Source organism: Anser brachyrhynchus (assembly GCF_964034855.1).
Source record: "Anser brachyrhynchus genome assembly, chromosome: W".
NCBI classification, from domain to species: domain Eukaryota; kingdom Metazoa; phylum Chordata; class Aves; order Anseriformes; family Anatidae; genus Anser; species Anser brachyrhynchus.
The window spans coordinates 1,163,465-1,189,925 of NC_137704.1; the positions used below are offsets into that span (position 1 = coordinate 1,163,465).

Below are 26,461 nucleotides of genomic sequence, written 5' to 3' on the forward strand. Positions count from 1 at the left end.
GAGTATCTAATAAGGAGAAAAAATTAAAAATTCTACCGACAATTTAACTTCATAAAATGTTAAGTACAGCATTTTTTTCTGCATGTAGTGTAACTACTTCACACCTTCTCTCTTTTTTTTAAACATATATACTTTCAGTTTGCAGAAAAATTTCAGGAATTCAAAGAAGCTGCACGACTAGCAAAGGAAAAATCCCAAGAAAAGATGGAGCTAACAAGTACACCCTCTCAAGTGAGTCTTATTCTCTGATTCAAGCCTAGTACTTCATGCTTTGTGCTACCTTCTGTTTTAAGAATTCATATTGTTTCTTACACACGTATTAAAAATGAACAGGGTACTTCCCAGTTAACCTGAATCCTCAAAACAGTCAGCTAGAAGTGTCAAGAAATCTAAGAGGGTAACAAAGATTGTGAAGGGTCTAGAGGGGAAGATGTATGAGGAGTGTCTGAGGTCACTTGGCTTGTTCAGCTTAGAGAAGAGAAGGCTGAAGGGAGACTTCATAGTGGTATAAAGCTTCCTCACAAGGGGGAGCAGAGGGGGAAGCACTGATCTCTTCTCTCTGGTGAACAGGGACAGGACCTGAGGGAACGGCTTGAAGCTGCAACAGTGGAGGGTCAGGCTGGATATCAGAAAAAGGTTCTTCACTGAGAGGGTGGTCGAGCACTGGAACAGGCTCCCCAGGAAAGTGGTCATGGCACCAAACCTGTCGGAGTTCATGAAGCTTTGGACAATGCTCTCAGACATATGGTATGATTTCTGTGTGGTCCTGTGTGGAGCCAGGAGTTGGACTCAATGATCCTTGTGGGTCTCTTCCAACTCGGGATATTCTGATTCTATGATCCTAAGAATGCATTTAACATACATTAAAGAAGAGTCAAAGGTGTTTGCTTTAGAACAAAATTAGCCTTTTGTTTTGCCCATTCCTTTCTTTGAGCTTTCCCCCAGAAAATGTTATGAGCAAAGATGGCAATCAGTTATATAAGTAAATCTATAGTAAAGACCTTTTGTGTTTTTTCTTATTGTATCTATGAAACGTAAGGTGATGCACTGTAAAGGACTTCATATAAGAAACATAACAAAAAACAATCAAATTTAAAACAGCAAACTATTTCTACTTGTTTCCTACTGTGTAGTATTCACCTGTGAAGTGTGTTGAAGGAAGATGAGAGTCATATGTAGGTTCTGGGGGTTTATTATAGTTAGCCTATTTGTTTTAAGCAATAGTGAAGACAAAGGTAAATCTTGCTCTTAGAAGATGAAACAGTTTTAAAACTTCAGCAGGGATTCCTGAGTTGAGTAGGATTAATACAACTGATTCTTTTAAAATTTTTTTCTAGGGAATGCATCTTTATGCATTGAATCAGTGCATTTCTTGTGTGCTTTGCACCACGATATACTTCTGATCTTTGATAGAACAAGGATGGCAGGAAGTTTACAACATGCTGTCTGAAAAGGTTTATTGCCACTAGAAAGCTACATCCTTCTAAGAGAAGTCAGTGGAACAAGGACAAAAATGTACACAGTGAACCAATCTCATGTTGTTTTCCCTGGCAGGAATTTTTGCCAAAGTGCTAGGTTGGCTTTTGGTATCAAAAGGAAGCTGCTTGCTCTAGCGTAACAAGAAAAAAACAAGGTTGTCTTTTCGTTTTCTTGACTGTCCCTGAATTTCTGAAAAAATCCATAAATAAACACATAAATAATAGAAATATGTATTTCAGTATTATAACCTAGCATACATTTGGCTTTATGTGCAGTAAAGTACTTCGGCCAGGCCTGTAGTTACTCGATAGAGGCTGGGAGAAGACTCCTGGAGTGCAACTTCCTGGTCCAGGTATTAGACAAACCAACCAGAGCAGAAGCATTACTGGACCTGGTGCTCACCAATGCAGATTAACTCATTGAAGAGGTTAAGACTGGAGGCAGACTGGGCTGCAGTGACCATGCCCTGGTTGAGTTTGTGATCTTGAGGGATATGGGCAAAGAGTGAAGTCAGAACCCTGAACTTCTGGAGAACAAACTTCCAGCTTTTTAAAGACCTAACAGATGAGATCCCATGGAACACTGTCCTTATGGACAAAGGAGCTGATCAGAGCTGGCAACTATTTAAAGACACTTTTCTTAGCATGCAAGAGCGCTACATCTCTATGGGTAAGAAATCAAGCAGGGAAGACAAGAAAACCGGCATGGCTGAGCAGGACCTGCTGGTCAAATTGAGGCGCAAGAAGGAAATGCACAGGCAGTGGAAGCAGGGACATGTGGCCTGGGAAGGGTACAGGGATGCGGTCCAGATGTGCAGGGATGGGATAAGGAAAGCCAAGTCACAGATGAAACTAAACTTGGCAAGAGATGCAAAGAATAACAGGAAGGGATTCTACAGGTACATTGGTCAGAAAAGAAAGGCCAAGGAGAGTGTACCCCCTCTGATAAACGAGAAAGGTGATCTAGTAACCACAGACATGGAGAAGGCTGTGGTACTCAACAACGTCTTTGCTTCAGTCTTCACTGGCAGTCAGGCTTCCCAAGTCTTTTGTTTCCCTGAATCTGCAGATGGATTCTGGGGGAGAAAAGTCCTTCCCAGTGTAAGAAAAGAGCAGGTTCGAGACCACATAATGAAACTGAACAGGTACAAGTCTATGGGGCCTGATGACATGCATCCCGGTGTCCTGAGGGAAGTGGCTGATGTAGTTCCCAAGCCTCTCTCCATAATATTTGAAAAGTCCTGGCAGTCAGATGAAGTCCCTGGTGACTGGAAAAAGGGAAACATCACTCCCATTCTTAAAAAGGGCAGAAAGGAAGACCTGGAGAGCTACAGACAGGTGAGCCTCACCTCTGTTCCTGGGAAGATCATGGAACAGATCCTCCTGGAAGCAATGTCAGGGCACATGAAAATCAAAGAGGTGATCCGAGACAGCCAGCACGGCTTCACCAAGGGCAAATCGTGCCTGACCAATCTTGTGGCCTTCTGTGATGGAGTGACTGCATCAGTCAATAAGGGAAGACCAACCGATGTCATCTACCTGGACTTCTGTAAGGCCTTTGACACAGTCCCACATGACATCCTGGTCTCCAAATTGGAGTGATGTGGATTTGAAGGATGGATCATTCGGTGGATAAGGAATTGGCTGGATGTCTGCACACAGAGAGTTGTGGTCAAGGGGGTCCAGGTGGTGGCTGGTGATGAGTAGTATCCCTCAGGGGGTCCATCTTGGGACCAGTACTGTTTAATATCGTTATTAACAACATAGGCAGTTGCAGATGACTCCAAGCTGAGTGGTGCAGTTCATACAAGAGAAGGAGGGGACGTCATCCAAAGGGACCTGGACAAGCTAGAAAAGTGGGCCCATGTGAACCTAATGAGGTTCAACAAATCAAAGTGCAAGGTGCTACACCTGGGTCAGGGCAATCATGAATACAGACTGGGAGAAGAACTCATTCAGAGTTCTCAGCCCTGCAGGGAAAGACTTGGGGGGTTCTAGTGGACGAAAAGCTCAGCCTGAGCCAGCAGTGTGCGCTTACATTCCAGAAGGCCAACTGCATCCTGGGCTGCATCAACAGAGGCATAGCCAGAAGGTCGAGGGAGGTGATTGTCCCTCTCTCCTCTTTACTTGTGAGGCCCCACCTGGAGTATTTCATCGAGGTGTGGGGTCCCCAGCACAAGAAATATGTTGACCTGTTAGAACAGGTCCAGAGGAGGGCCACGAAGATGATCAGCGGGCTGGAGCACCTCTCCTATGAAGAAAGGCTGAGAGAGTTGAGGTTGTTCACCCTAGAGAAGAGAAGGCTCCGGGGAGACCTTATTGCGACCTTTCAATAATTTAAGGGGGCTTATAAAAAAGATGGAGAGCAACTTTTTGCTCAGGCAGATAATAATAGGACATGGGGTAATGGTTTTTAATTCGAAGACATGAGATTTAGATTAGATGTTAGGAAGAAATTCTTCACTGTGAGGGTGGTGAGGCGCTGGGACAGGTTGCCCAGAGAGGTTGTGGATGCTCCATCCCTGGAGGTGTTCAAGACTGGTTGGATGGGGCCCTGGGGCACCTGATCCAGTGGGTGGCATTGTTGCCCATGGCAGGGGGACTGGAACTAGATGATCTTTAAGGTTCCTTCCAACCAAGCCACTCAATGTTTCCATGTTTCTATGTTCATAGGGAAAGCAATTGCTCTGCTTATCTTTTGACATGCTGTTTAAAAATCAGGATTTACATTTGACACTGTCAAATGGAGTGACTTGTTATTTGTTTTGGACAGAATTACTCAGAGGCAAGATACTTTTATCTAACAGTTGCCCAGGGTTAAAACTTTCTCTTAATCTATATGAGCTATTGATATTGTTAACTTTCCTGTATAGATTTCGCCTTTGGAGCCCTACATTTTATGTTGTAGGCAGCTATAGAAATTTTATCTTGAGGAGTTCTAGACTGCATGTTGAAAGTTGCAATTTAATTACTGCACACTTGGGAATAATTTCATATTCAGGCCTTACTTTTCAATTTGTCTTTTAGCTGTGTTGATAAGTTAGTATATTGTTCTGAAAGATACAGTTAGTGCAAGTGCTGACACATCAGCGTAATAGTCTTTACATAATGCTTCATATTAGTTCTCCAGAGAAGAAGGAGAGAAGGGAGAAGGCAGGAGGAAGAAAAGGCGGGTTTTAGTTGTGCATGATTGATTCCACAACAGGGGGAACAGAGGGTCCAATATATAGAAGGGACCCTCCTCTAAGGGAAGTCTGCTGCCTTCCTGGGGCCCGGGTTAAGGACATCACCAGGAGACTTCCCAGCTTGGCTCAACCCTCAGACTATTACCCATTTCTGGTCCTACATCTAGGAAGAGAAGAAGTGGAAATGCATAGCCCGAGAGCAATCAAAAGGGACTTCAGGGAGTTGGGATGGATGATCAGGAACTTGGGTGCACAAGTCATCTTCTCCTCCATTCTCCCCAGTACTGACAGCGACAGGAACAGAAGGATAGCATCCATTAACACGTGGCTCCGTGGCTGGTGTCATCACCAAAATTTTGGGTTCTTTGGTGACAGGAAGCCTTACATGACACGGAGCTTGCTGGCATCGGACGGGATTCATCTTTCCCAAAGGGGAAAGAGGGTCCTTGGTCATGAGTTGGCAGGGCTCATTGATTGGGCTTTAAACTAGATTCAGTGAAGGAGGGGGATATCATCAGGGATGCTGGCAATAAGGTACGGGATGACATGCCATCCCACTCATGCCAGCTGAACACCAGAGCCGGCAAAGGATGCCCAAAGCCCAGAGAGGGAACAAAGCTTAACAGGAGAGCTACCGTAGGCCCACATGGATGAGTTACAGTTGCCCCATCTGGAAAGGCAGATGCATTGAGATCCCATCTCAAATACCTCTATGTAAACTTACACAGCATGGGGAATAAACAAGGGGAACTGGAGGTGTGCATGCGGTTGTAGGGCTATGATCTCATCCCAATTACTGAGACATGGTAGGATAGCTCTCATGACTGGAATGTGGCCATGGATGGCTTTGTGCTTTTTAGGAAGGACAGGCCGGGAAGGTGTGGTGGTTTTACTCGGGTGGGCGACCGAGCTCCACCACAACCGCTCTCTCACTCCCCCTCCTCAAAGAGGAACGGGGAGAAAATACGATGAAAAGGGCTCAAGGGTTGAGATAAGGACGAGGACATCGCACAGTCATTATCGTGACGGGCAAAACCGACTCAGCATAGGGAGATAGTAAGATTTATTGCTTATTACTAACAAGCTAGAGAAGCGAGAAACAAAGGAAAGAAACCAAAAGCACCTTCCCCCCCATCTGCCCTCTTCTACCTCCTCCCCCCGAGCGGCACAGGGGAACGGGGGAATGGGGGTTATGGTCAGTCTATAGCGCTTCTTCTCCGCTGCTCCTTCTCGATCACTCTCGTCCCCTGTGCTGTGGGGTCCCTCCCACAGGATGCAGTCCTTGGTGAACTGATCCGGCGTGGGCTGCCCACAGGCAGCAGCTCTTCAAGAACTGCTCCAGATATGGGTCCATACCACGGGGTCCATCCCTCAGGAGCAAACTGCTCCAACCTGGATCCCCCACGGGCAGCAGCTCCTGCCAGGTCACCTGCTCCTGTGTGGTCTCCTCTCCACGGGCTACAGGTCTGGCCCGGAATCTGCTCTGGCAGGGGTCTTCCACAGGCTGCAGTCTCCGTCGGTGCAGGTCCACCTGCTCCACCGTGGTACTCCATGGGCTGCAGGGGGACATCCTGCTTCACCATGGTCCTCACCACAGGCTGCAGGGGACTTCTGCTCTGGCACCTGGAGCACCTCTCCCCTTCCTTCTTCACCGACCTTGGCGCCTGCAAGGCTGTTCCTCAGTCCTCTCACTCTCCCAGCTGCTGTGTGGCGCAGCGGTTTTTTTTCCGTCTTAAATATGCTCTCACAGAGGTGCAAAACAACATCACTTATTGGCTCGGCTCTGGTCAGCAGTGGGGCCCTTACCAAACATGGGGCAGCTTCTAAATCCTTCTCACAGAAGCCACCCCTATGGCCCCCTGCTACCAAAACCTTGCCACGTAAACCCACTACAGAAGGTGAGGTGGTGGAGTTGCTCTTTACGTGAGTGAGCAACTGGAATGTATGGAGTTCTGTCTAGGGATGGACGAAGTGCGAGTCGAGAGCCTATGGGTGAGGATTAAAGGGCAGGCCAACAGGGGTGACATTGTGGAGGGTGTTTACTACATGCCACCGGATCAGAAAGAGGAAGTGGATGAGGCCTTCTACAGGCAGCTGCAAGTTGCCTCACGTTCACAGGCCCTGGTTCTTATGGGGATTTTAACCACCCTGATATTTGCTGGAAAGGCAATACAGCTTGGAACAGTCCAGGAGGTTACTGCAGAACACTGTGGATAACTTCTTGATGTGGGTGGTAGGTGAGCCAACAAGGAGAGGGGCACTGTTAGACCTGGTACTAACAGAGATGGTCTAGTTGGAAACGTGAAGATTGAGTGCAGTCTCAGCTGCAGTGATCACAAGATGCTGGAGTTCAAGATCCTGCGAGGAGGAAGCAGGGCAAAAAGTAGGATCGCAACCCTGGATTTCAAGAGAACTAACTTTGACCTCTTCAGGGACCTAATTGGAGGAATCCCCTGGGCCAGGGCTCTCGAGGGAAAGGGGGCCCAGGAGAGTTGGCTAATATTCAAGCACCACTTCCTCCAAGCTCAGGATCTTGGAGGGGATGCACCTGAGGGTGCTGAGGGAGCTGGCCGATGTTATTGCTAGGCCACTCTCCATCATCTTTGAAAGGTCATGGAGAACAGGGGAGGTGCCTGAGGACTGGAAGAAAGCCAACATTACTCTAGTCTTCAGGAAGGGCAAGAAGGAAGACCCAGGAAACTACAGGCCAGTCAGCCTCACCTCCATCCATGGAAAGGTGATGGAGCAGCTCATCCTTGAGGCCATCTATAAGCAGGTGGAGGAAAAGAAGGTGATTAGGAGCAGTCAACATGGATTCATCAAGGGGAAGTCATGTTTAACCAACCTGATAGTCTTCTACGATGAGATGACTGGCTGGATGGATGAGGGGAGAGCAGTGGATGTTGTCTACCTTGACTTCAGCAAGGCTTTTGACACTGTCTCCCATAACATCGTCCTGAGCAAGCTCCGGAAATGTGGGATCCATGAGTGGAGAGTGGGGTGGACTGAGAACTGGCTGGATGGCAGAGCTCAGAGGGTTGTGTTCAATGGTGCCAAGTCTACTTGGAGGCCTGTGGCTAGTGGTGTCCCCCAGGGGTCAGTACTGGGTCCAGTCTTGTTCAACTTATTCATCAGTGATCTGGATGAAGGGGCAGAGTGCACCCTCAGCAACTTTGCAGATGATACAAAGCTTGGTGGAGTGGCTGTCACACCAGAGGCCTGTGCAGCCATTCAGAGGGACCTGGACAGGCTGGAGAGTTGGGCGGAGAGGAACCTCGTGAGGTTCAACAAGGGCAAGTGCAGGGTCCTGCACCTGGGGAGGAACAGCCCCAAGCACCAGTACAGGCTGGGGGCTGACCTGCTGGAGAGCAGCTCTGTGGAGAGGGACCTGGGGGTCATGGTGGACAGCAAGTTAACCATGAGCCAGCAATGTGCTCTTGTGGCCAAGAAGGCCAATGGGATCCTAGCCTGCATCAGGAGGAGTGTGGATAGCAGGTCAAGGGAGGTGATCCTCCCCCTCTACTCAGCTCTGGTGAGGCCACACCTGGAATATTGTGTGCAGTTCTAAGCTCACCAGTACAAGAGGGATGTAGAACTTCTAGAGAGGGGTCAGTGTAGAGCCACGAAGATGATTAAGGAATTGGAGCATCTGTCTTATGAGGAAAGACTAAGTGAGCTGGGCCTGTTTAGCCTAGAGGAGAGGAGATTGAGAGGGGATCTTATCAACCTCTACGAATACCTGAGTGGACAATGTAAAGAGGATGGGGCCAAACTCTTCTCAGTGGTGGCCAGTGACAGGACAAGGCATAATGGGTATAAATTGAACCACAGGAGGTTTCATTGACATATGAGGAAGAACTTCTTTATGGTTCAGGTGACAGAGCACTAGAACAGGCTCAGGCTACCCAGAGAGGTTGTGGAATCTCCTTCTTTGGAGATATTCAAAACCTGCCTGGATGCGATTCTGTGTGACATGCTCTAGGTGGCCCTGCTTGAGCAGGGGGGTTGGACTAGATGATCTCTGGAAGTCCCTTCCAACCTCAACCGGTCTGTGATTGTGTGATTCTGTATCAGGAACTTTGGAGTTTAGAGCAAATGAACTCCATGATGCAGATGAAGTGATGGCTTCACAGCAGACTGCAGCACTTCCATGGTGCTAGGACTCAGAGATATTTATGACTAGGGGGAAGATGGATGCTTGGTAGTAGAGAGGGGAGGTGGTACCCTAGAGACATTTGATGGAGCACTTACTGTCATTTTGATCACCTCCCCAAAAGTTGCTGCAAGGCAGTGAATTGGATTTACATGACAAGGTTTTTGTCAACCAGAGTCTGAATCTCAGTTCTTTTCTTCTCTAAGCCAGAATCTGTCCACAGATATTTCTTGTGACCCTGGTCATTTCAGATTAAGACCTCTGTTAATATATGAAATTATGTGGTGAATAACTTATTCAAAACAGTCCAACTCTTTCTTCTGTGATTCTGAGCCCCTCCTATGTAGGCTATTAAGAATAGTGATTGCTTGATAGGTTTTGGTATCACAATATTTTTATAGTGCAAAGAATAGGCTGATTTTGGCAAAATGGTCATAAGCCTGTCACCTGTTAGCTTTTTCTTTGTGGAAATATGCAGTTTACTTACAAAGCTTGTGAAAAAGTAGTTTTCTGGGATGTCATTTGAATTTCTGGAACAAATATTTCAGCCATATTATGGTATCTGAATCAATATCTGCAGCTTTATTCTATTGCCAGTTGGTACTGAATAGGGAAGCTCTTTGAAGAACAGCAATTCCAGGGAAGTGTATGGAATGCTTAATAAAAAAAACGGTATAATGCTTAATAAGAAAACAAGCTGGAATCACTATGTTTTGTTCATGATTTTAGAACCACCTACTCCTTTGTTTTGCTTTAGAGAGATGTGATGTGTGATGGCACTCAAGATGATCTGTTCCATGACCTTCTCTGGCACTGAGGTCAGACTGACAGGCCTGTAACTCCCAGATCCTCCTTCCTGCCCTTCTTGTAGATGGGTGTCACATTTGCTAACCTCTAGTCAACAGGGGCTTCCCCGGTTAGCCAGGACTGCTAGTAAATTATTGAAAGTGGCTTGGCGAGCACTTCTGTCAGCTCCTTCAGTATGTTTGGATGAATCCTATCCAGCCCCATAGACTTTTGAACATTCAAAATATGTAGGAGGTCACACACTTTCCCATTGGATTATAAAGGTTTCATCTCACTCCCTGTCACCATCTTCCAGCTCCAGGGGGCTGTATATAATAATATCAGGTAAGAGAGAGAGAGCTCTATAATAAGCAGGAGGCTTGCAAATAAATCATAGTTCAGTTGTGTTTTGTACAAGATAATATGAATTTTATGGTAATATATTCCTATGAGGGATGCTGGAAATCAGTGAGCCTCACAGTAATATTGCCTAAAATTCGTATCTCATTTAAGAATTAATTTTAGTACTTATGCATATATTGCCTTCCCGAGCAAGTTGGTTTGTAACTCTAATATGTCATTTGTTTGTTTTACTTAAGGAATCAGCTGGAGGGGATATTCAGTCTCCTTTAACGCCAGAAACTATTAACGGGACAGATGATGAGAGAGTGACACCAGAAGTGATGCAGAACTCGGACTCAAGGGCTGAACCAACCCAGAACGCATTGCCATTTACTCATAGGTACAGATTCCATTCCCACATTCTGATAAAGTGATATCTGTCTCCTTCCTTGTTAAAGGAACCTTCTTCCATATTGTGGCTTCTACCTAGCACAGTTAAGAATTTAATTATGTGATTTAAAAAATAATAATACAGGACTGGCTTTCATATTTGCAATATAATATTTGTCCCCCCCTTGCCCCCCCCCCAAAAAAAAAATAGTATGAGGAAATCTCTTAGAATGAGATTTGGGGGTGGCGGTATGTGTTTTTTATAGTTTAATCAGCTCAGTGTGAGCACTTGAACACTGGTTAGTGTAGCTGTCCCTTTAACAGGAAACATTATTTCAGTGTCTGACATCTTAGTAATGGTAAGTGCTTCATAGAATATGCCAGTTAAATTATTTTTGCATGTTTTCTTTAAATGATAACATAGGATCAGCCTTTCAGTGATGAGTTGTGGAAAGAAAAGGGACTCTTACAACACTTCTGGATTATACAATTTAAAGAAATCTTTAAGCGAACACTTTTCTGTTGGCTGAAAAGTTTTTTCAACTTTTTTTCAAAACATGAGAAATGTGCAGTTCTGCTTCAGACTGAATTATACTTTGGTGCACTAGGAATTCTGTACTCCATTGCTCTTTATGAAAACTAGGACTTTTTATTTAATCATACAAACCATGAACTAAGTTGGATATATCTTGCCTATTAGAAACTGTAAATGGGACACTCAGTAACACACTTTATGTACTAAGACTATGGAGAGCAACATAAATATTTAATTAACTTAGAGTAAAGCTAGAAATACTTTTTTTTAATAATATGATCTTGATAGAGTTTAAATAGTTTAAGAGCTCTTGATCAAAGGTTGGGGAACACTGGGACCTTGGATAGTTCATGCAAATAATTCGGAATGAGCAGAGATGGAACTGGAATCCTTCAAGACTTCTCATTTTTTGTAAGAGAATAATACTCTTAAATGTACCCAGAAAAAAATAATTTACATGTTCAAATGAGAAAAAGTTGATCCTTTTCATTAATTTTTTACAAGTGATTGTGTTTATTTTTATACTTTTACTGTTAGCAGTGCATCTATTATACGTTTAAGAAGCGGTGCTTTGTAAGAGGGCTATGTGCATGTTGAAGGAGTATTATAGATGCTGCACATCCATCAGTGTTCTATAAAGAGTTCATTTAAACTTGTTTTTGTGTTAGAATTCTCGGTATTTTTGTGAAAAGTAGTTATGATGAAGTCCACACTCTAGCAGTTGTTTGTTTAAAAAAAGATAGCTGCAAGATTTTCCATTTCTTTTTGCATACGTAAATTTGTTTTCTGGTATGCCAATGCATTAACTACACTTTGCTCTGCATTTAGCATGACTGAAAATATTTTTGAAACTACCCAGCTGTAATTTTGGATGGTGTAAAATAGAGGTTACAAAACTTACATGCATTGCATTTTTCTATCTACTTCATTTATGCAAAGTGAGTGCCTGGTCTTAGTTTATTGTCCGGTTATATACCACTAGCTAGAATAGGTCTTCTGACAATCTCTCTGTGTTTAGAGGGTCACTTCTTATGATGATTCTCAAAAGACCAGAGTTTTGTCTTGCTCATGGTAGCCTCAAGTTAGTGAGCTATTACTGAAGAAAATCCCATTTTTTAAAACCCTTTGAAATTAATTGAATTTTAGGCTAGATAAGGTTTTTGTTATAAATAAATAAAAATGTATATAGGCCACTCTTATTTATACTGACAAGCTCAACTGAGGTCATTTATAAATTATTTATATATTATTGAAAATGCTTTTGAGAGCTGACAATTTTTTCATATAGAAAGAAAAGCCTTTGTGTGTGTGTGTGTTTCCCTCAATCAGAGGGGAACTGCTATTCAAATATCTATATATACCAAAAGATACCAGTTATTTCCCAGGCACAATTACGCTTTTCAAGTTGATGGCAGAACTTAGTTTGAAAATCAGCTACCTTGACTGGATTTAATTGTTAGCTATAACAATTAGGCTCTCTAAAATGGCAGTATATAACACATGCATGAAAGCGATGGAAACTGAAGCCTTCAGGACTGTGTTAGTCCTGTCTAAATGGACATGTTTTTGAATAGGCATTTCTTAATGTTAAGTGGGCAACTAGGTAGACATACCTAGTTGCTTGTGCTGACTGGAAGGGTGTTTTCTGAAGGCAGTTTGCTTGCCCCTGTTTTATAAAAAAACAAAAACAAACAAAAAAAAACACTCACTGGAGACTCACTGGGTTTTTCATGTGTCAGGGCTACGAAAAGCGATTGTGCACCTCCTTGTTCCCTGCCCTTTTGATGCTATTGTGTGTTGGTGGCACTTTGTGTTTGATGGAAAGGAGTTGCTGCACTGAACCCTTTCCCTGTGCACCCTGGTAACTCCTGCCAATCACTGAGCCTCTTCCTCCAGCACCCTGTGTTTCAGCAAAGGGAAAGTTTATCCAGTTCTTCTGGGTGAGGAGGATAATGCTGGAAGGGCATGTGAGTGTTGTTTTGTGCGTGGCAATGCTTTTTACATATTCACCTTTATTTCTGGAGATGTTGATCAAATACTAGGTGCTTTTCAAAAGAAAATATTGTATGGTCTTCCCTCCAATGAGTTCATCTATAGGGGACATGAGAGTTACTGAGGCTGGCTACGCTTCACTGAAATAACACTAGCATAGCAAGTTCATTCCTTCCATAAAAAAGAAAGGTATATTCTGCTCTGGTGTGACAATGCAAGCTTATCCAGTGAAGGTCCAAAAGGAGTGGTCCTCAGTGTAGGCTGGAGCATAGGGAAGGCACATGTGGGGCCACCCTACAGGAGCCTGGCATGTGTGGGGAAAGGGTTGGAGCTTCATGGGCAGGACAAAGTGCCACAGCACCACATGGCCTGGATAGTTAGTGAGGTGAGAAGCGTGTTGCTGCTGAGAGAGTCAGCAAGCTCAGCTGAGTGCAGGTGCCTCTGCAGCAGAGGACAGGGGGTAAAAGTTTGAAGGGGGTTCTTACCAAAACAGTGATCAGGGGAAGGTGTTTTCATGTCTTTGTATGAACTGGAAGAGTTTGATAGGAGTTAACAAGGACAGAAATCAGAGGAGCAGAGGTCACGTTTTAGTCTGCATCTTACTAGTTGTCACTTTTAATCTGCACACCTGAAAAATGTTCAATTTAATTTTGCTGTAACACATCCTCTCTGGCCAGATATGTCCTCTTCTGCAAGCATTATCCTCTGCATTTTGTACGTCTTAGTGTAGGCAGTTGGGCCTCTGTTATTTCAGCAGTGTTAGACTACCTCGGTATTTATAGTTATTTTCTGACCATTTATACCCAGAAACTGAATAAAAGCATTACTTAAGTCACCAGTGTTGTTATTAGAACTTTAATTTCTAATTGTTTCAATAAACAATTGTAAGTATTGAAATGAACTTTCTCTAGTATATGTCTACAATCCCATTCATATCCCATGAACGGAGTAAAAGTCAGTCTAGTTGCTTCAGTTTATCCTTAACTGGAAAATCCTAAAGCTGTTCACAAGCAGTGTGACTCTACTCAACTGCTCAAGAGACAAGGATATTAAACAGTTATGAACCTTGCACAGAAAGATCAACTCTTGCAATTAAACCTCTTGCCTTTTTTAAAACTAGCTATGATGGTTAATGTTGAATTATGAATTAATATTACTTGGGAACTTCCACTTCCTGTAATATAGTATAGCCTGAGCAATGCTCTTATTATTAAATGTTGCCAGAAAAAATGAAAATAAAAAGTAGCCCAAGCCTGACATTAGAATTTAAAAAATCTTGGCTGAGACACTGATCAGTCATTTTCTGAACGATGGCTAGTCCAGGAAGGCTTTTTTTCTAACAAAAGCTAGTTAATCAAATCTAATATTTAAGCTAATTAATATTTTTCAAGTACATATTTTCTTTCTTAACTAAATCTTAGTCTCCTCAAACTTTTTTTTTGCAATATTTTCTAAATTCTGTAACTGTGATTTTTTTCAACAATGACAAAAAAAAAAAGTTGACCATAAAATGGGGTTTGGAGAGAAAGGAAAGGTTGCTAAAAAATTTATAATCACTTCTGATGTGACTGTACTTGGCTTTTAAATGTAAATTTTAATAATGTTGGTGCATAGTATACAATTCCTAGTTGTCTGAATGAGCCCAAAGGAATACTATTCTAAGCTTACTCAGACTTAGAATATAATTCAAATATAAAAACTGGATAGTGTGTCTGGCGAACTCTGCAACTGGTGTTTGGGGCTTTTTGGTAACTTTGGTGACAGTGATCTTTCCCCCTTGAAAACAATACATTTGTTTATAACGTCTTATTCCATTTCTTGGCACTTAAGAAAGCTGTGGGATAAAACATACTTTCAGAAACAAAACTTACTATAAGAGGATTCTGCTGGAACAAATTTTAAGTGTCTTCAATTTTCTGTCAACCATGACTTGAACCTGTTAATCACTTTTTCATGTAATATGTAATGATGTTTCATTTAAACTTAATGAAACTTGGAATTTCTATTACATAATCTTTTGATAATGATGTGTGTTTGTTGCTTGTTCATTAAAATTCCTATTTTTGCATTCAAACAAGTTTTTAATATGAATTTTTGACTCATTCCCTTGGTGAAAATTGACTTATTTCAAGTAGTTTGTATCTTAGATATTTTATTGTCTAGATAGCTTACCATTTAATGCTGCATATAAATCACATACTGTGACAAAAAAAAAAAAAATCATGCTGCTAGCTCATGTTCCTTCACTGAGTTTTCATCAAAAATTGTAAGCAGAAATCTGTTCAGTAGATTTTCCACTTTGTGTATCACAACCATCCACTTAATATTTTCGCTATGTCACAGGGAAAGTACTTTGGATCATGTCGAATTGTTAAGTTGGCTTTGAAGATAAGTTCTTAGTTAATAATTTTTGTGGTATTTTGGAATTTTGAATTTATATTCAAATCCCAGTATTTGGACATTCTTTATAATGTTATGCATAGTTTCCTTACCAAGTAGTTTTTGGAGGTGTGTATTACTTTTTTTTGGGGGGGGGTAATTCTTGTTTTTAAATGCTATTTGGGCAGATCATCGGATAATTTATGGTAGTGAGGAACCTCAGGAAGTCTCTATTCCAAGATCCTGGCCAAAGCAGATTATTATGAGATCAGACTAGGTGGCTCTGGGATTTATCCAGTTGGGTTTTGAAAACCTTCAAGAATGGATAAAGATAAAGCTGAGCTTTTTAAAAAGGCTTCTCTATAACTTAAAAGGCGAAAACTGGCATTGAATTGCATGGTGCTACAGAATCATAGAATCATACAATCATAGAATGCTTTGGGTTGGAAAAGACCTTTAAAGAACATCTAGTCCAACCACCCTGCCATGGGCAGGGACATCTCTCACTAGATCAAGTTGCCCAAAGCCCTGTCCAACCTGACCTTGAACACTTCCAGGGATGGGGCATCCACAACTTCTCTGGGTAACCTGTTCCAGTGTCTCACCACACTCATACTGAAGAATTTCTTCCTAATATCTAAACTAAATCTACTCTCTTTCGGTTTAAAGCCGTTACCCCTTGTCCTACCACTACATGCCCATGTAAAAAGGAAATTAAGTTGGTTAGACATGTGTTGTGGTTTAACCTGGCCGGCAGCTAAGCACCACACAGCCGTTCGCTCACCCTCCCCCCTCCCTCTCTGGGATGGGGGAGAGAATCAGAAAAAAGAAGTGAAAGCTTGTGGTAAAGACAGTTTATTAGGACAGAAAAAAAAAAGGAAAATAATAATAATAATAATGATAATAGCACTACTAATAATAACGTGTACAAAACAAGTGATGCACAATGCAATTGCTCACCACTTGCTGACTGATGCCCAGCTTATCCCCGAGCAGCCTGTCCCCCCACTCCGGCCAGCCACCCCATATTAATTGTTCAGCATGACGTCAGATGGTATGGAATACCCCTTCGGCCAGTTTGGGTCAGCTGTCCTGGTTCTGTCCCCTCCCAGCTCCTGATGCACCCCCAGCCTGTCCACTGGCAGGGCAGCATGAGAAGCTGAAAAGTCCTTGTCTTAGTGTAAGCACTGCTATGCAATAATTAAAACATCAGCATGTTATCAACATTATCCTCATCCTAAATCCCAAACACAGCACCCTACCAGCTACCAGGAGGAAAACTAACCCTATCCTACCCTAAACCTGAACAATATCCTTGCCTTATTCCATACCATTTAAGTCATGCTCAGGTTCCATACATTCCAAAACATTCCAATTAAGCATCACTTTTCATATATGTATATAAAATGTCCACTGAGTTTGTTTAGTCCATGACTTCAGGCTCCATCTGTCACAGCAGTCTTTCAGGGCAGATCACAGCACTCTACCAGCTACTAGGAGGAAAATTAACTCCGAAACCAGGACAACATGACCTACCCCTAGTGAACCCATGTTGGCTCTGAACAATGACTGCATAGTCCTTTAGGTGTTCTTCAGTGACTCCCATAATAATCTTCTCCATAATTTTACCAGACACTGAAGTGAGACTGACAGGCCTGTAATTCCCAGGATATTCTTTCTTGCCCTTCTTGAAAATTGGAAGCACATTTGCCACCTTCCAGTCAACTGGGACATCTATAGATTCCTATGACTGTTGACAAATGTATGAGAGAGGTCCCGCGGTGACATCAGCCAGCAACACCTCCAGGGATGGGACATCCAAAACTTCTCAGAACAATGTGTTCCAGTGCCTCACCACCCTCTAAGTGAAGAATTTCCTCCAAACATCTACTCAAACTCTCCCCTCTTTTAGTTTAAAATCATACCCCCTTGTCCTGTCATTATCTGACTGAGCAAAAAGTTGCCCTCCATCTTTTTTACAAGCCCCCTTTAAATACTGAAAGGCTGCAATGAGGTTTCCCTGGAGCCTTCTCTTCTCCAGGGTGAACAACCCCAGCTCTCTCAGCCTTTCTTCATAGGAGAGGTGATCCAGCATGATGTTCACTGCCCTCCTTTAGACCCGCACTAAAAGGCCCACACACTTCTTGTGCTGGGGGCCCCAAACCCGGACGCAGTACTCCAAGTGGGGCCTCACAAGGGCAGAGGAGAGGGGGACAATCACCTCCCTTGACCTGCTGGCTATGCCTCTGTTGACGCAGCCCAGGATGCAATTCGCCTCCTGGGATGCAAGCACGCACTGCTGGCTCAAGCTCAGCTTTTAGTCCACTAGAACCCCCAAGTCCTTCTCTGCAGGGCTGAGAACTCTGAATGAGTTCTTCTCCCAGTCTGTATTCATGTCTGGGATTGCCCTGACCCAGGTGTAGCACCTTGCACTTTGATTTGTTGAACCTCATTAGGTTCACATGGGCTCACTTTTCTAGCTTGTCCAGGTCCCTTTGGATGACATCCCCTCCTTCTCTTGTATCAAATGCACCACTCAGCTTGGTTTCAACTGTAAACTTGCTGAGGGTGCACTCGATCCCACTGTCTATGTCGTATATAAAGATATTGAACAGTACCAGTCCATGTGGTGGTTTTACTCAGGTGGGCAACCGAGTTCCACCACGGCCGCTCTCTCACTCCCCCTCCTCAAAGGGAAAGGGGGAGAAAATATTATGCAAAGGGCTCAGGGGTTGAAATAAGGACGAGGAGATTGCTCGACAATTATCATGACGGGCAAAACAGACTCAGAGTAGAGACATAGTAAGATTTCTTGCCTAATACAAACAAGCTAGAGAAGCGAGAAACAAAGGAAAGAAACCAAAAACGCCTTCCCCCCATCCACCCTCTTCTACCTCGTCCCCCCAGGCGGTGCAGGGGGACAGGGGAATAGGGGTTGCAGTCAGTCTATAGCGCTTTGTCTCTGCCACTCCTTCTCGGTCACTCTCTTCCCCTGCTCCAACGTGGGGTCCCTCCCACCGGATGCAGTCCTTCATGAACTGATCCTGCATGGGCTTCCCACAGGCAGCAGCTCTTCAAGAACTGCTCCAGATATGGGTCCGTACCACGGGGTCCATCCCTCAGGAGCACACTGCTCCAACCTGGGTCCCCCACGGGCAGCAGCTCCTGCCAGGTCACCTGCTCCTGCGTGGTCTCCTCTCCACGGGCTACAGGTCCGGCCCGGAATCTGCTCTGGCAGGGGTCCTCCACAGGCCACAGTCTCCGTCAGTGCAGGTCCACCTGCTCCACCGTGGTACTCCATGGGCTGCAGGGGGACAGCCTGCTTCACCATGGTCCTCACCACAGGCTGCAGGGGACTTCTGCTCTGGCACCTGGAGCACCTCTTCCCCTCTTTCTTCACTGACCTTGGTGCCTGCAAGGCTGTTTCCCACTCCTCTCTCTCTCCCAGCTGCTGTCTAGCAGAAGGTTTGGTTTTTTTTTGGCTTTTTTTTTTTTTAACTTTTCTTAAATATGCACTCATAGAGGCGCAACCAACATTGCTTATTGGCTCCGCTCTGGTCAGCAGTGGGGCCCTTATATAACATGGGGCAGCTTCTAGATTCTTCTCTCGGAATGCACCCCTATGGCCCCCTGCTACCAAAACCTTGCCATGTAAACCCACTACAGTCCCTCAGGCCAATTCCTTATCCGCTGAATGGTCCACCCATGAAAGCCATATTTCTCCAATTTGGAGATCAGGATGTCAGATGGGACTGTGTTAAAGGCCTTACAGAAGTCCAGCTAGATGACATCAGTCAGTCTTCCCTTATCGACTGATGCGGTCACTCCATCACAGAAGGCTGCCAGACTGGTCAGGCACAACATGCCCTTGGTGAAGCTGTGCTGGCTGTCTCAGATCACCTCCTTCTCCTGCATGTTTCTTAACATTGCTTGCAGAAGGATGTGTTCTATCATCTTCCCAGGAACAGAGGTGATTCTGACCAGTCTATAGTTCTGAGGGTCTTCATTTCTGCCCTTTTTAAGAATGGGAGTGATGTTTCCCTTTTTCCGGTCACCAGAGACTTCACCTGACTGCTATGGCTTTTCAAATATGATGGAGAGTTGCCTGTCAGCTGCATCAGCCACTTCCCTCAGGACCCTCAGATGCATGTATTCGGGCCCTATAGACTTATATATGTTCAGGTTCATCAGGTGGTCTCAAACCCAATCTTCACTTACTGTGGGAGGGACTTTGCTCCCTGAGTCCCTGCCTTGAGGCTCAGGGACTTGAGAGATGTGGAGAGAGTGACTGCCAGTGAAGACTTAGGCAAAGAACTTGAGTACCTCAGCCTTCTCCATGTCTGTTGTTACCAGTTCTCTAATATTGTGTCCTGGTTCCAGTTAGCACAGAGTTAATTTTCCCTCATAGTAGCTGGTAGGGTGCTATGTTTTGGATTAGGGTGAGAAGAGCGCTGATAACATGCTGATGTTTTAATTGTTGCAGAGCAGTGTTTACACCAGGCCAAGGACTTTTCGGCTTCTCGCTCTGTCCTGCCAGCGAGCAGGCTGGGGTTGCATCAGGAGCTGGGAGGGGACAGACCCAGGACAGCTGACCCAAACTGGCCAAAGGGGTATTCCATACCATCTGACGTCATGCTAAACAATATATAGGGGTGGCTGGCCGGGGTGGGGGGCCGGGCTGCTCGGGGATAGGCTGGGCATCGGTCAGCGGGTGGTGAGCAATTGCATTGTGCATCACTTGTTTTCTTACACATTATTATTATTAATAATATTATCATTATCACTATTATTATTATTATTGTTATTATTATATTCCTGTCTTAATAAACTGTCTTTATCTCAACTCACCGGCTTCACTTTCCCATTTCTCTCCCCCATCCCAGAGAGGGAGGGGGGAGGGTGAGCGAACGGCTGTGTGGTGTTTAGCTGCCAGCCGGGTTAAACCACAACATATTGTTTGTCAGAGGGAGTACACTCTCTTTAGTCTTCCTTTTCTGGCTAATGTACCTGTAAAATCTCTTCTTATTTTTTGCATCCCTTGCCAAGTTCAGCTCCAGATGTGCCTAGAATGAACTGTGACATTTTAGGTCACACCAGAGGAACTCTTTACTCTGTTGAGAAAGATTTTTATTTCCTGAGACTCATTTAGAAACTAAACTCAAAGGTGATGTGTTCCTGATGTCAGTGTAAGCAAAGGGCTAGTTAATAAAGCAACTTAGAAGTATGGCTTGACTTCACCTCAACCAACACTTTTTTGATATTTTGTAACAGTAGCTGTGCTGTCCTCTCTTGTGCCCCACCAGCAAGATCCTGGTGTCAGGAAGAAGCACATGGAGAAGGATTACTCTCCCCTCCCTCCCTGACCCAATTACCACTGCTTCCTGCATTTCTGCCTAAACCACTGGTATTTATCTTAGGTAGGCTATCCTTCACAATAAAAGTTCTCACTAGGAAATTATTCATTTGAAAGGAAAATCATGTAAATTTTTTCTTGTCTCTCACTTTCCTGATTGTGACAATTTCGGAAAAATTTGTAGGGAATCTCTGTAATAAATCATAAACCATTACATGTTTTTAAACCAGTGACATGTCAAACACAGCATAATACAGCTCATACTATAACATTTTCATTGGATGTCTTTAAAAATGGGAAGAGAAGTGGAGAGGACTTCCATCTACTACTAGAAGAATGGTCATGGTGTATGTGTTGCTAAGCTCTCAAATAAAGCAAATCTGCAACTGATAGAGATGATTTTAATTGCTGGGGGAATGGATGAGAGGTAAAACTAAAAATGGCCCAACATTTAGGAGAGTAATTTCACCGTTCTCCCTTGTGCACCAAAGCAAGTTCTAGTTTGGAGCATGTGAATTATCTACTTCTTACTATTTATTCGACGAGAGCTCTAAGGGGAGATTCAGATGATGGGAGCAGGGTGTTTGAAATTAGATGATGTAAATACCATCTGCAGGGACAAGCGAGCACTCTTCTAACATAGTTGTCAAGTACTTACTTAGAAGAGGAATACAATCCTTATACAATTTATTTAAAAAAAAAATACAACTTGTAACTTGTAATCTGTTCCTCCTTTAATCACTGTGTTGGTTTTACATTGCTGGGCAGCCAAACTCCAACATAGCCGCTCTCTCACTTCCCCTTCTCAAAGGAAAAGGGGGAGAAAATGATGGGAAGGGCTGAAGGGTTGAGATAAAGACAGGGAGATCACTCATCAATTATCGTCACAGGCAAAACAGACTCAGCGTGGGGAGATTAATATAATTTATTGCACTTCACTAGCAGACTAGAACAGTGAGAAACTAAAAGAAAACTCAAAGCACCTTCCCCCCATCCACCCTCTTCTACCTCCTCCCACCAAGTGACACAGGGGAACGGGGAATGGGGGTTGCGGTCAGTCCATAATGTCTTTGCTGCTCCTTCATGGAGCTCCTGCTCCAACGTGGGATTCCTACCATGCGCTGCAGTCCTTCCCAAACTGATACTACTGTGTGGGCTTCCCCCAAAAAAATATCTTCTACAGAAACAGAAATCCAATAGCACGTGAAACTATAAAGAAAAAAATACATAGCTATTAATCCTCTGAGTGTCAAGTAAATTTTCTTAGTCATGACCCTAGAAAAGTGAAGCCTTCTGTGAAAAACAAAGGCAGAGGGGATGTTTTGCAGGACAGATATGAACAATTTTTTCTGAGTCTGATTACTCAAACTTCCACTGTATGATCTTGCTCGGTTAGGGAAGTTAATGTGTGAAAGTATTTCATGACCAGGATAATGTGAACCATTCATGCTAATACCTTTGGTTTAGGATTAATTATTGATGCAGAGGTAGAGGGCTTTCTTCAGTGTATGGAATTTTGACTATTTTTAACAAGACTTTCGTATGGTGTTGCGAAACGACCACACGGACACCAGTTTTTTTTTAGGATCAGTAGCTGCTACCACTTTATTGATGACATAACTTCAACTCTTACACTGAGGGCATAACTTCATCTCTCAGAGTGAGGGCACAACTTCATTCTATCCCTTATTCAGGACAGGCTCCCTTCCTATAACTTCCGCCTCACAGCAGTACCTTTCCACTAACTAGTCATTGGTCAACAACTTTGCCCGGCAACAGCAAACACCCAGCCACTTCCATGCATTAATGGCTGGAGAACTAGCCACCCCAGACAAGAAGGTGTCACCTGAATCACCCTTCTTTGTTCCCTCTCAACTCTTTACATTCCTGATGGTCTCATCCTTAAGAGTCCGATGTTATCACCAACCATGGGGCTTGTCAACCCCCACGGCCACATTCCCACAAAATGGGAATCTGTTCTGCAGGTAAGAGCATCATCCAGTTTACACCCATCTGTACACACAAATGCTTTGCTTCTCCAAAGATAGACCTCTTCAGATTATGCCCCAACAAGCACTAAAAAGTATGTTTGAAAATTAAAAGCTCCTAGTAGCTGGTATGTAGCTGCTTCATTTCAGGTGCAATACTTAGTCCATTTATCTTTACCAGCACAAAATATAACACTTAAACAACTATCTGTATGTAGACAAATGCTAAAGAAACTTTTCCAGACTTGTTCATTTATTGTTTCCTATCTCTAAAATGGACTCTGGAGTCATAATCTGGTTCTGTGAAATTGGAGAATAGTCTAGACTTTGGTTTCAGGTTACATATTCCCATCTGCATAGAAATTATTGAAATGGTTACACAGTTCTAGAGAAAGGAAATTAAAGAAAATGGAGGATTTGTCGCCTTCAGATCACTTTTCAGTATGCTGCAGAACAATACACATTACTATCTTATTTTGATTCTTGTTTAATTTCAAGGTTCATTTATTGTCAGTTTTGGATTATTTTGTAAAATTAATGTACAGAACATGGATGAACTTGTGTAACTTAAAACCGTGACTGTAGTCATGGTAAAATGGCTCTGTCATATTCCTCAGAGATACAGGAAAATGAAGCCGTACTGCACAAGTCTGAATTTCTGGGCTCATAACCTGGCAAAACTGATTGAGAGAGCTTTAAACTAGGATCAGTGGGGGAGGGGAATACCATTAGGAACACTGAGGTTAAACCACGAGATGCTATGGCATCATCTGAGGATGACAATTGTGATGGGAGCATCTATTCTGCTCCAGGGAACACTGAGGGTTTAGGAGCACATCTGAAATGCTTGTATGCCAACACACATGGTATGAGGAACAAATTGGATGAACTGGAAGCTTTAGTCCTTTCCCAGAGCTATGATATCATTAGTATTAGTGAGACTTGGTGGGACGAGTCCTACGACTGGAATGCTGGGATGGAAGGCTACTGGCTGTTCAGGAGGGATAGGCAGGGCAGGTGAGGTTGCAGGTGAGTGTTGAGCTGTATGTAACGGAGAGATTAGACTATACAACCCTTGCCGTTAGGGATGATGCAGTAGAGAGCCTCTGAGTGAGGATTAAGGGAACGGATAACAAAGCAGATGTCATCTTGGGTGTCTACTATTGATCAATACCCACCCAGAATGATAGCATAGATGAGTTATTCTATAGGCAATTAGGAGAAATCTCGGTATCAGTTGCCCTCATTCTCATGGGAGATTTCAACTTCCCAGACATAAACTGGAACTATCATACTTCTGTGACAAGCAAGTCTGGGAAATTCCTTAAGCATGTTGAAGAAAACTTCCTGTTACAAGTACTGAGTGAGCCAAGTAGGAAAGGTGCCCTCCTAGATCTGCTGTTTGAGAATAGGGAAGGCCTTGTGGGAGAGGTGATGGTAGGTGGCTGTCTTGATCATGAATTAGTTGAATTCAAAATTTTTGGTGTAAGGAAGGAAAAAGGTCAGCAGAGTTGCCACCCTGGACTTTACGAGAACAAACTTTAAGCTTCTCAGGAAGCTAGTTAGCAACGTCCCCTGGGAAACTGCTCTAGAGGGTTTAGGGGGGTCCATGAGAACTGGTCACTTTTCAAGAACCACCTTTTAAAAGCCCAGGAGCAGGCAATCCCACTGTGCTGCAAGTCAAGCAAGCAGGTCAGAAGACCAGCCTGGCTGAACAGGAAACTCCTCCTGGAACTAGGACAGAAAAAGAAAATATATGACCTCTGGAAGCAAGGTCTGGCTTCACAGGGAGAGTACAGAGCTGCAGTTCACTTCTGCAGGGAGAACACAAGGAAAGCCAAAGCTCAACGTGAGTTGATGCTGGCCACTGTGGTGTCAGATAGCAAAAAAAGGCTTTTTCAAGTATGCCAGCAGCAAGAGGAGGTCAAAGGAAAACATTGGACTGATACTTGATGCAGGTGGTCACCTAACAAGTAAGGAGGAGGAAAAGGTGGAGGCATTTAATGCCTTTTTTGCCTCAGTATTTAACAGTAACAACAGATCTTGGGCTGCCAGGGCCTCAGAGGACCATTACTGGGAGAGAAGTGACTTTCCATCAGTGGTCACTGAAATTGTAAGGGAACAGTTGTATCAGCTCAATGTTCATTAATCCACAGGGCCTGATGAGATTCACCTCAGAGTGCTGAAGGAGTTAGCAGATGTTATAGCTAGACCCCTCTCAACAATTTACTGATGTGCTTAATTGTAGGAGTCTAGGGAGTTCCCTGCTGACTGTAAACTAGCTAACGTTATACCCATCTACAAAAAGGTCATGAGAGAAGACCCAAGAAACTACAGACCTTGTTAATCTCACAGTTGGACAATTTGTCCAACCTTATCATAGAAGGAGATCCAGTTACTAAGGCAGGACTTTCCCTTGATGAACCCATGCTGACTATGCCTGATAATAGCTTTGTTCTTTAAATGTCTTTCAACATGCCCCAGGACAATCTTCTCCATAACTGTTCCAGGGACTGAGGTCACCTGCTTAGTGGATGAAGGGAAGGTTGTGGATGTAGTTTTTCTGGATTTTAGCAAGGCCTTTGATACTGTCCCTCATGGCATCCTTCTGGTCCAACTGTGAAATGAACAGGTTCACACTATGCTGGGTGATGAACTGGCTGAATGGTAGGGCTCAAAGGGTCATAGTGAATGGGGCTACATCTGGCTGGTTGGCCAGTCACTAGTGGCATTAAACAATTCTCAATTCTAGGGCCAGTTCTTTTCAACATTTTGATCAATTATCTGGATGCAGGAGTGGAATGCATCCTTAGCAAGTCTGCAGATGATACTAAAGTGTTGACAATCTCAAGGGCTGAGAGGCCTTGCAGAGGGGTCTAGATACATAGTAGCATTGGACAATCAACAACGGCATGAAAATCAGCAAAGGTAAATGCTGGGTTCTGCACGTGGGACAGAGTAACGCCAGACACTAGGAGATGAGTAGCTAGAGAGCAGCTCTGCAGAAAGGGATCTAGGGCTGCTGGTCAACATTAGGCTCAGCATGAGTCAGCAGTGTACCCTGGTAGCCAAGAGGATAAACTGCATTTGTGGGTGCATTAAACACAGTATAGCCAGACAGTCAAAAGTGGTGATTCTCCTGATATATTTAGTGCTAGTGCAGCCTCACCTTGAGTATTGTGTGCAGTTCTGGTTTCCAGAGTATAAAAAGGATGTTAAGGTACTTGAATGCATCCAGAAGAAGGCAACAGTGCTGGTAAAAGGCACGTCATGTGAGGAGAGGCACGTCGTATGAGGAGAGGCTGAGGACACTTGTGTTGTCTAGTCTGGAGAAAAGAAGGCTAAAGGGTGCCCTCATTGCTCTCTACAACTTCCTGAGGAGGGGAAGTGGAAAGGAAGGTGCCAGACTCTTCTCCATAGTAACTGATGACAGGACATGTGGGGGAACCTGCTTTGGCAGGGGGGTTGGACCCTATGATCTCTTGAGGTCCCTTCCAACCCCTACAATTCTGTGATTCTGTGAATGGCATAAAGCTATGCCAGGGGAGGTTCAGACTGGATATTAGTAAAAATTTCTTTAGTGTGAGGGTGGTCAAACACTGGAACAGACTTCCTAGTGATATGGTTGATGCCCCATGACCATCAGTGTTCAAGAGGCATTTGGATAATGCCCTCATTAATATGCTTTAACTTTTGGTTAGCCCTGAAGTAGTCAGGCAGTACTTGATGATCTTTGTAGGTCCCTTCCAACTGAACTATTCTAATACTAATTCAAAATCCACAAGCTAAAAAAAAAAAAAAAGCTTAAAAAAAAAGAAAACAAGTGAAAATTTAGTATTTCATAGATCAGAAAGCCAACATTATCAGTTTTGCTATTTTA

At 43.7% G+C, this 26,461-nt stretch overlaps 1 protein-coding gene and 1 long non-coding RNA gene across 13 annotated transcripts in view; one reads left to right on the forward strand and one right to left on the reverse strand.

The window, feature by feature from the left end:
• Positions 1–26,461, forward strand: part of LOC308184666 (homer protein homolog 1-like) — a gene marked incomplete at its 5' end in the record, with an annotated part of 238,995 nt that overhangs the window by 144,642 nt on the left and 67,892 nt on the right. For all 9 annotated transcript variants that reach the window (XR_013942774.1, XR_013942775.1, XM_080571965.1 and 6 more), the window contains 2 exons: positions 139–231; positions 10,202–10,344. Coding sequence is in view for 7 of the 9 variants with exons in the window: in XM_080571965.1 (XP_080428091.1) it covers positions 139–231; positions 10,202–10,344 (236 nt within the window). The remainder of the gene's footprint in view (positions 1–138; positions 232–10,201; positions 10,345–26,461) is intronic.
• LOC308184674 overlaps positions 1–26,461 on the reverse strand; it is a 169,368-nt gene that overhangs the window by 70,503 nt on the left and 72,404 nt on the right. The gene's annotated exons all lie outside the window — the stretch shown is intronic.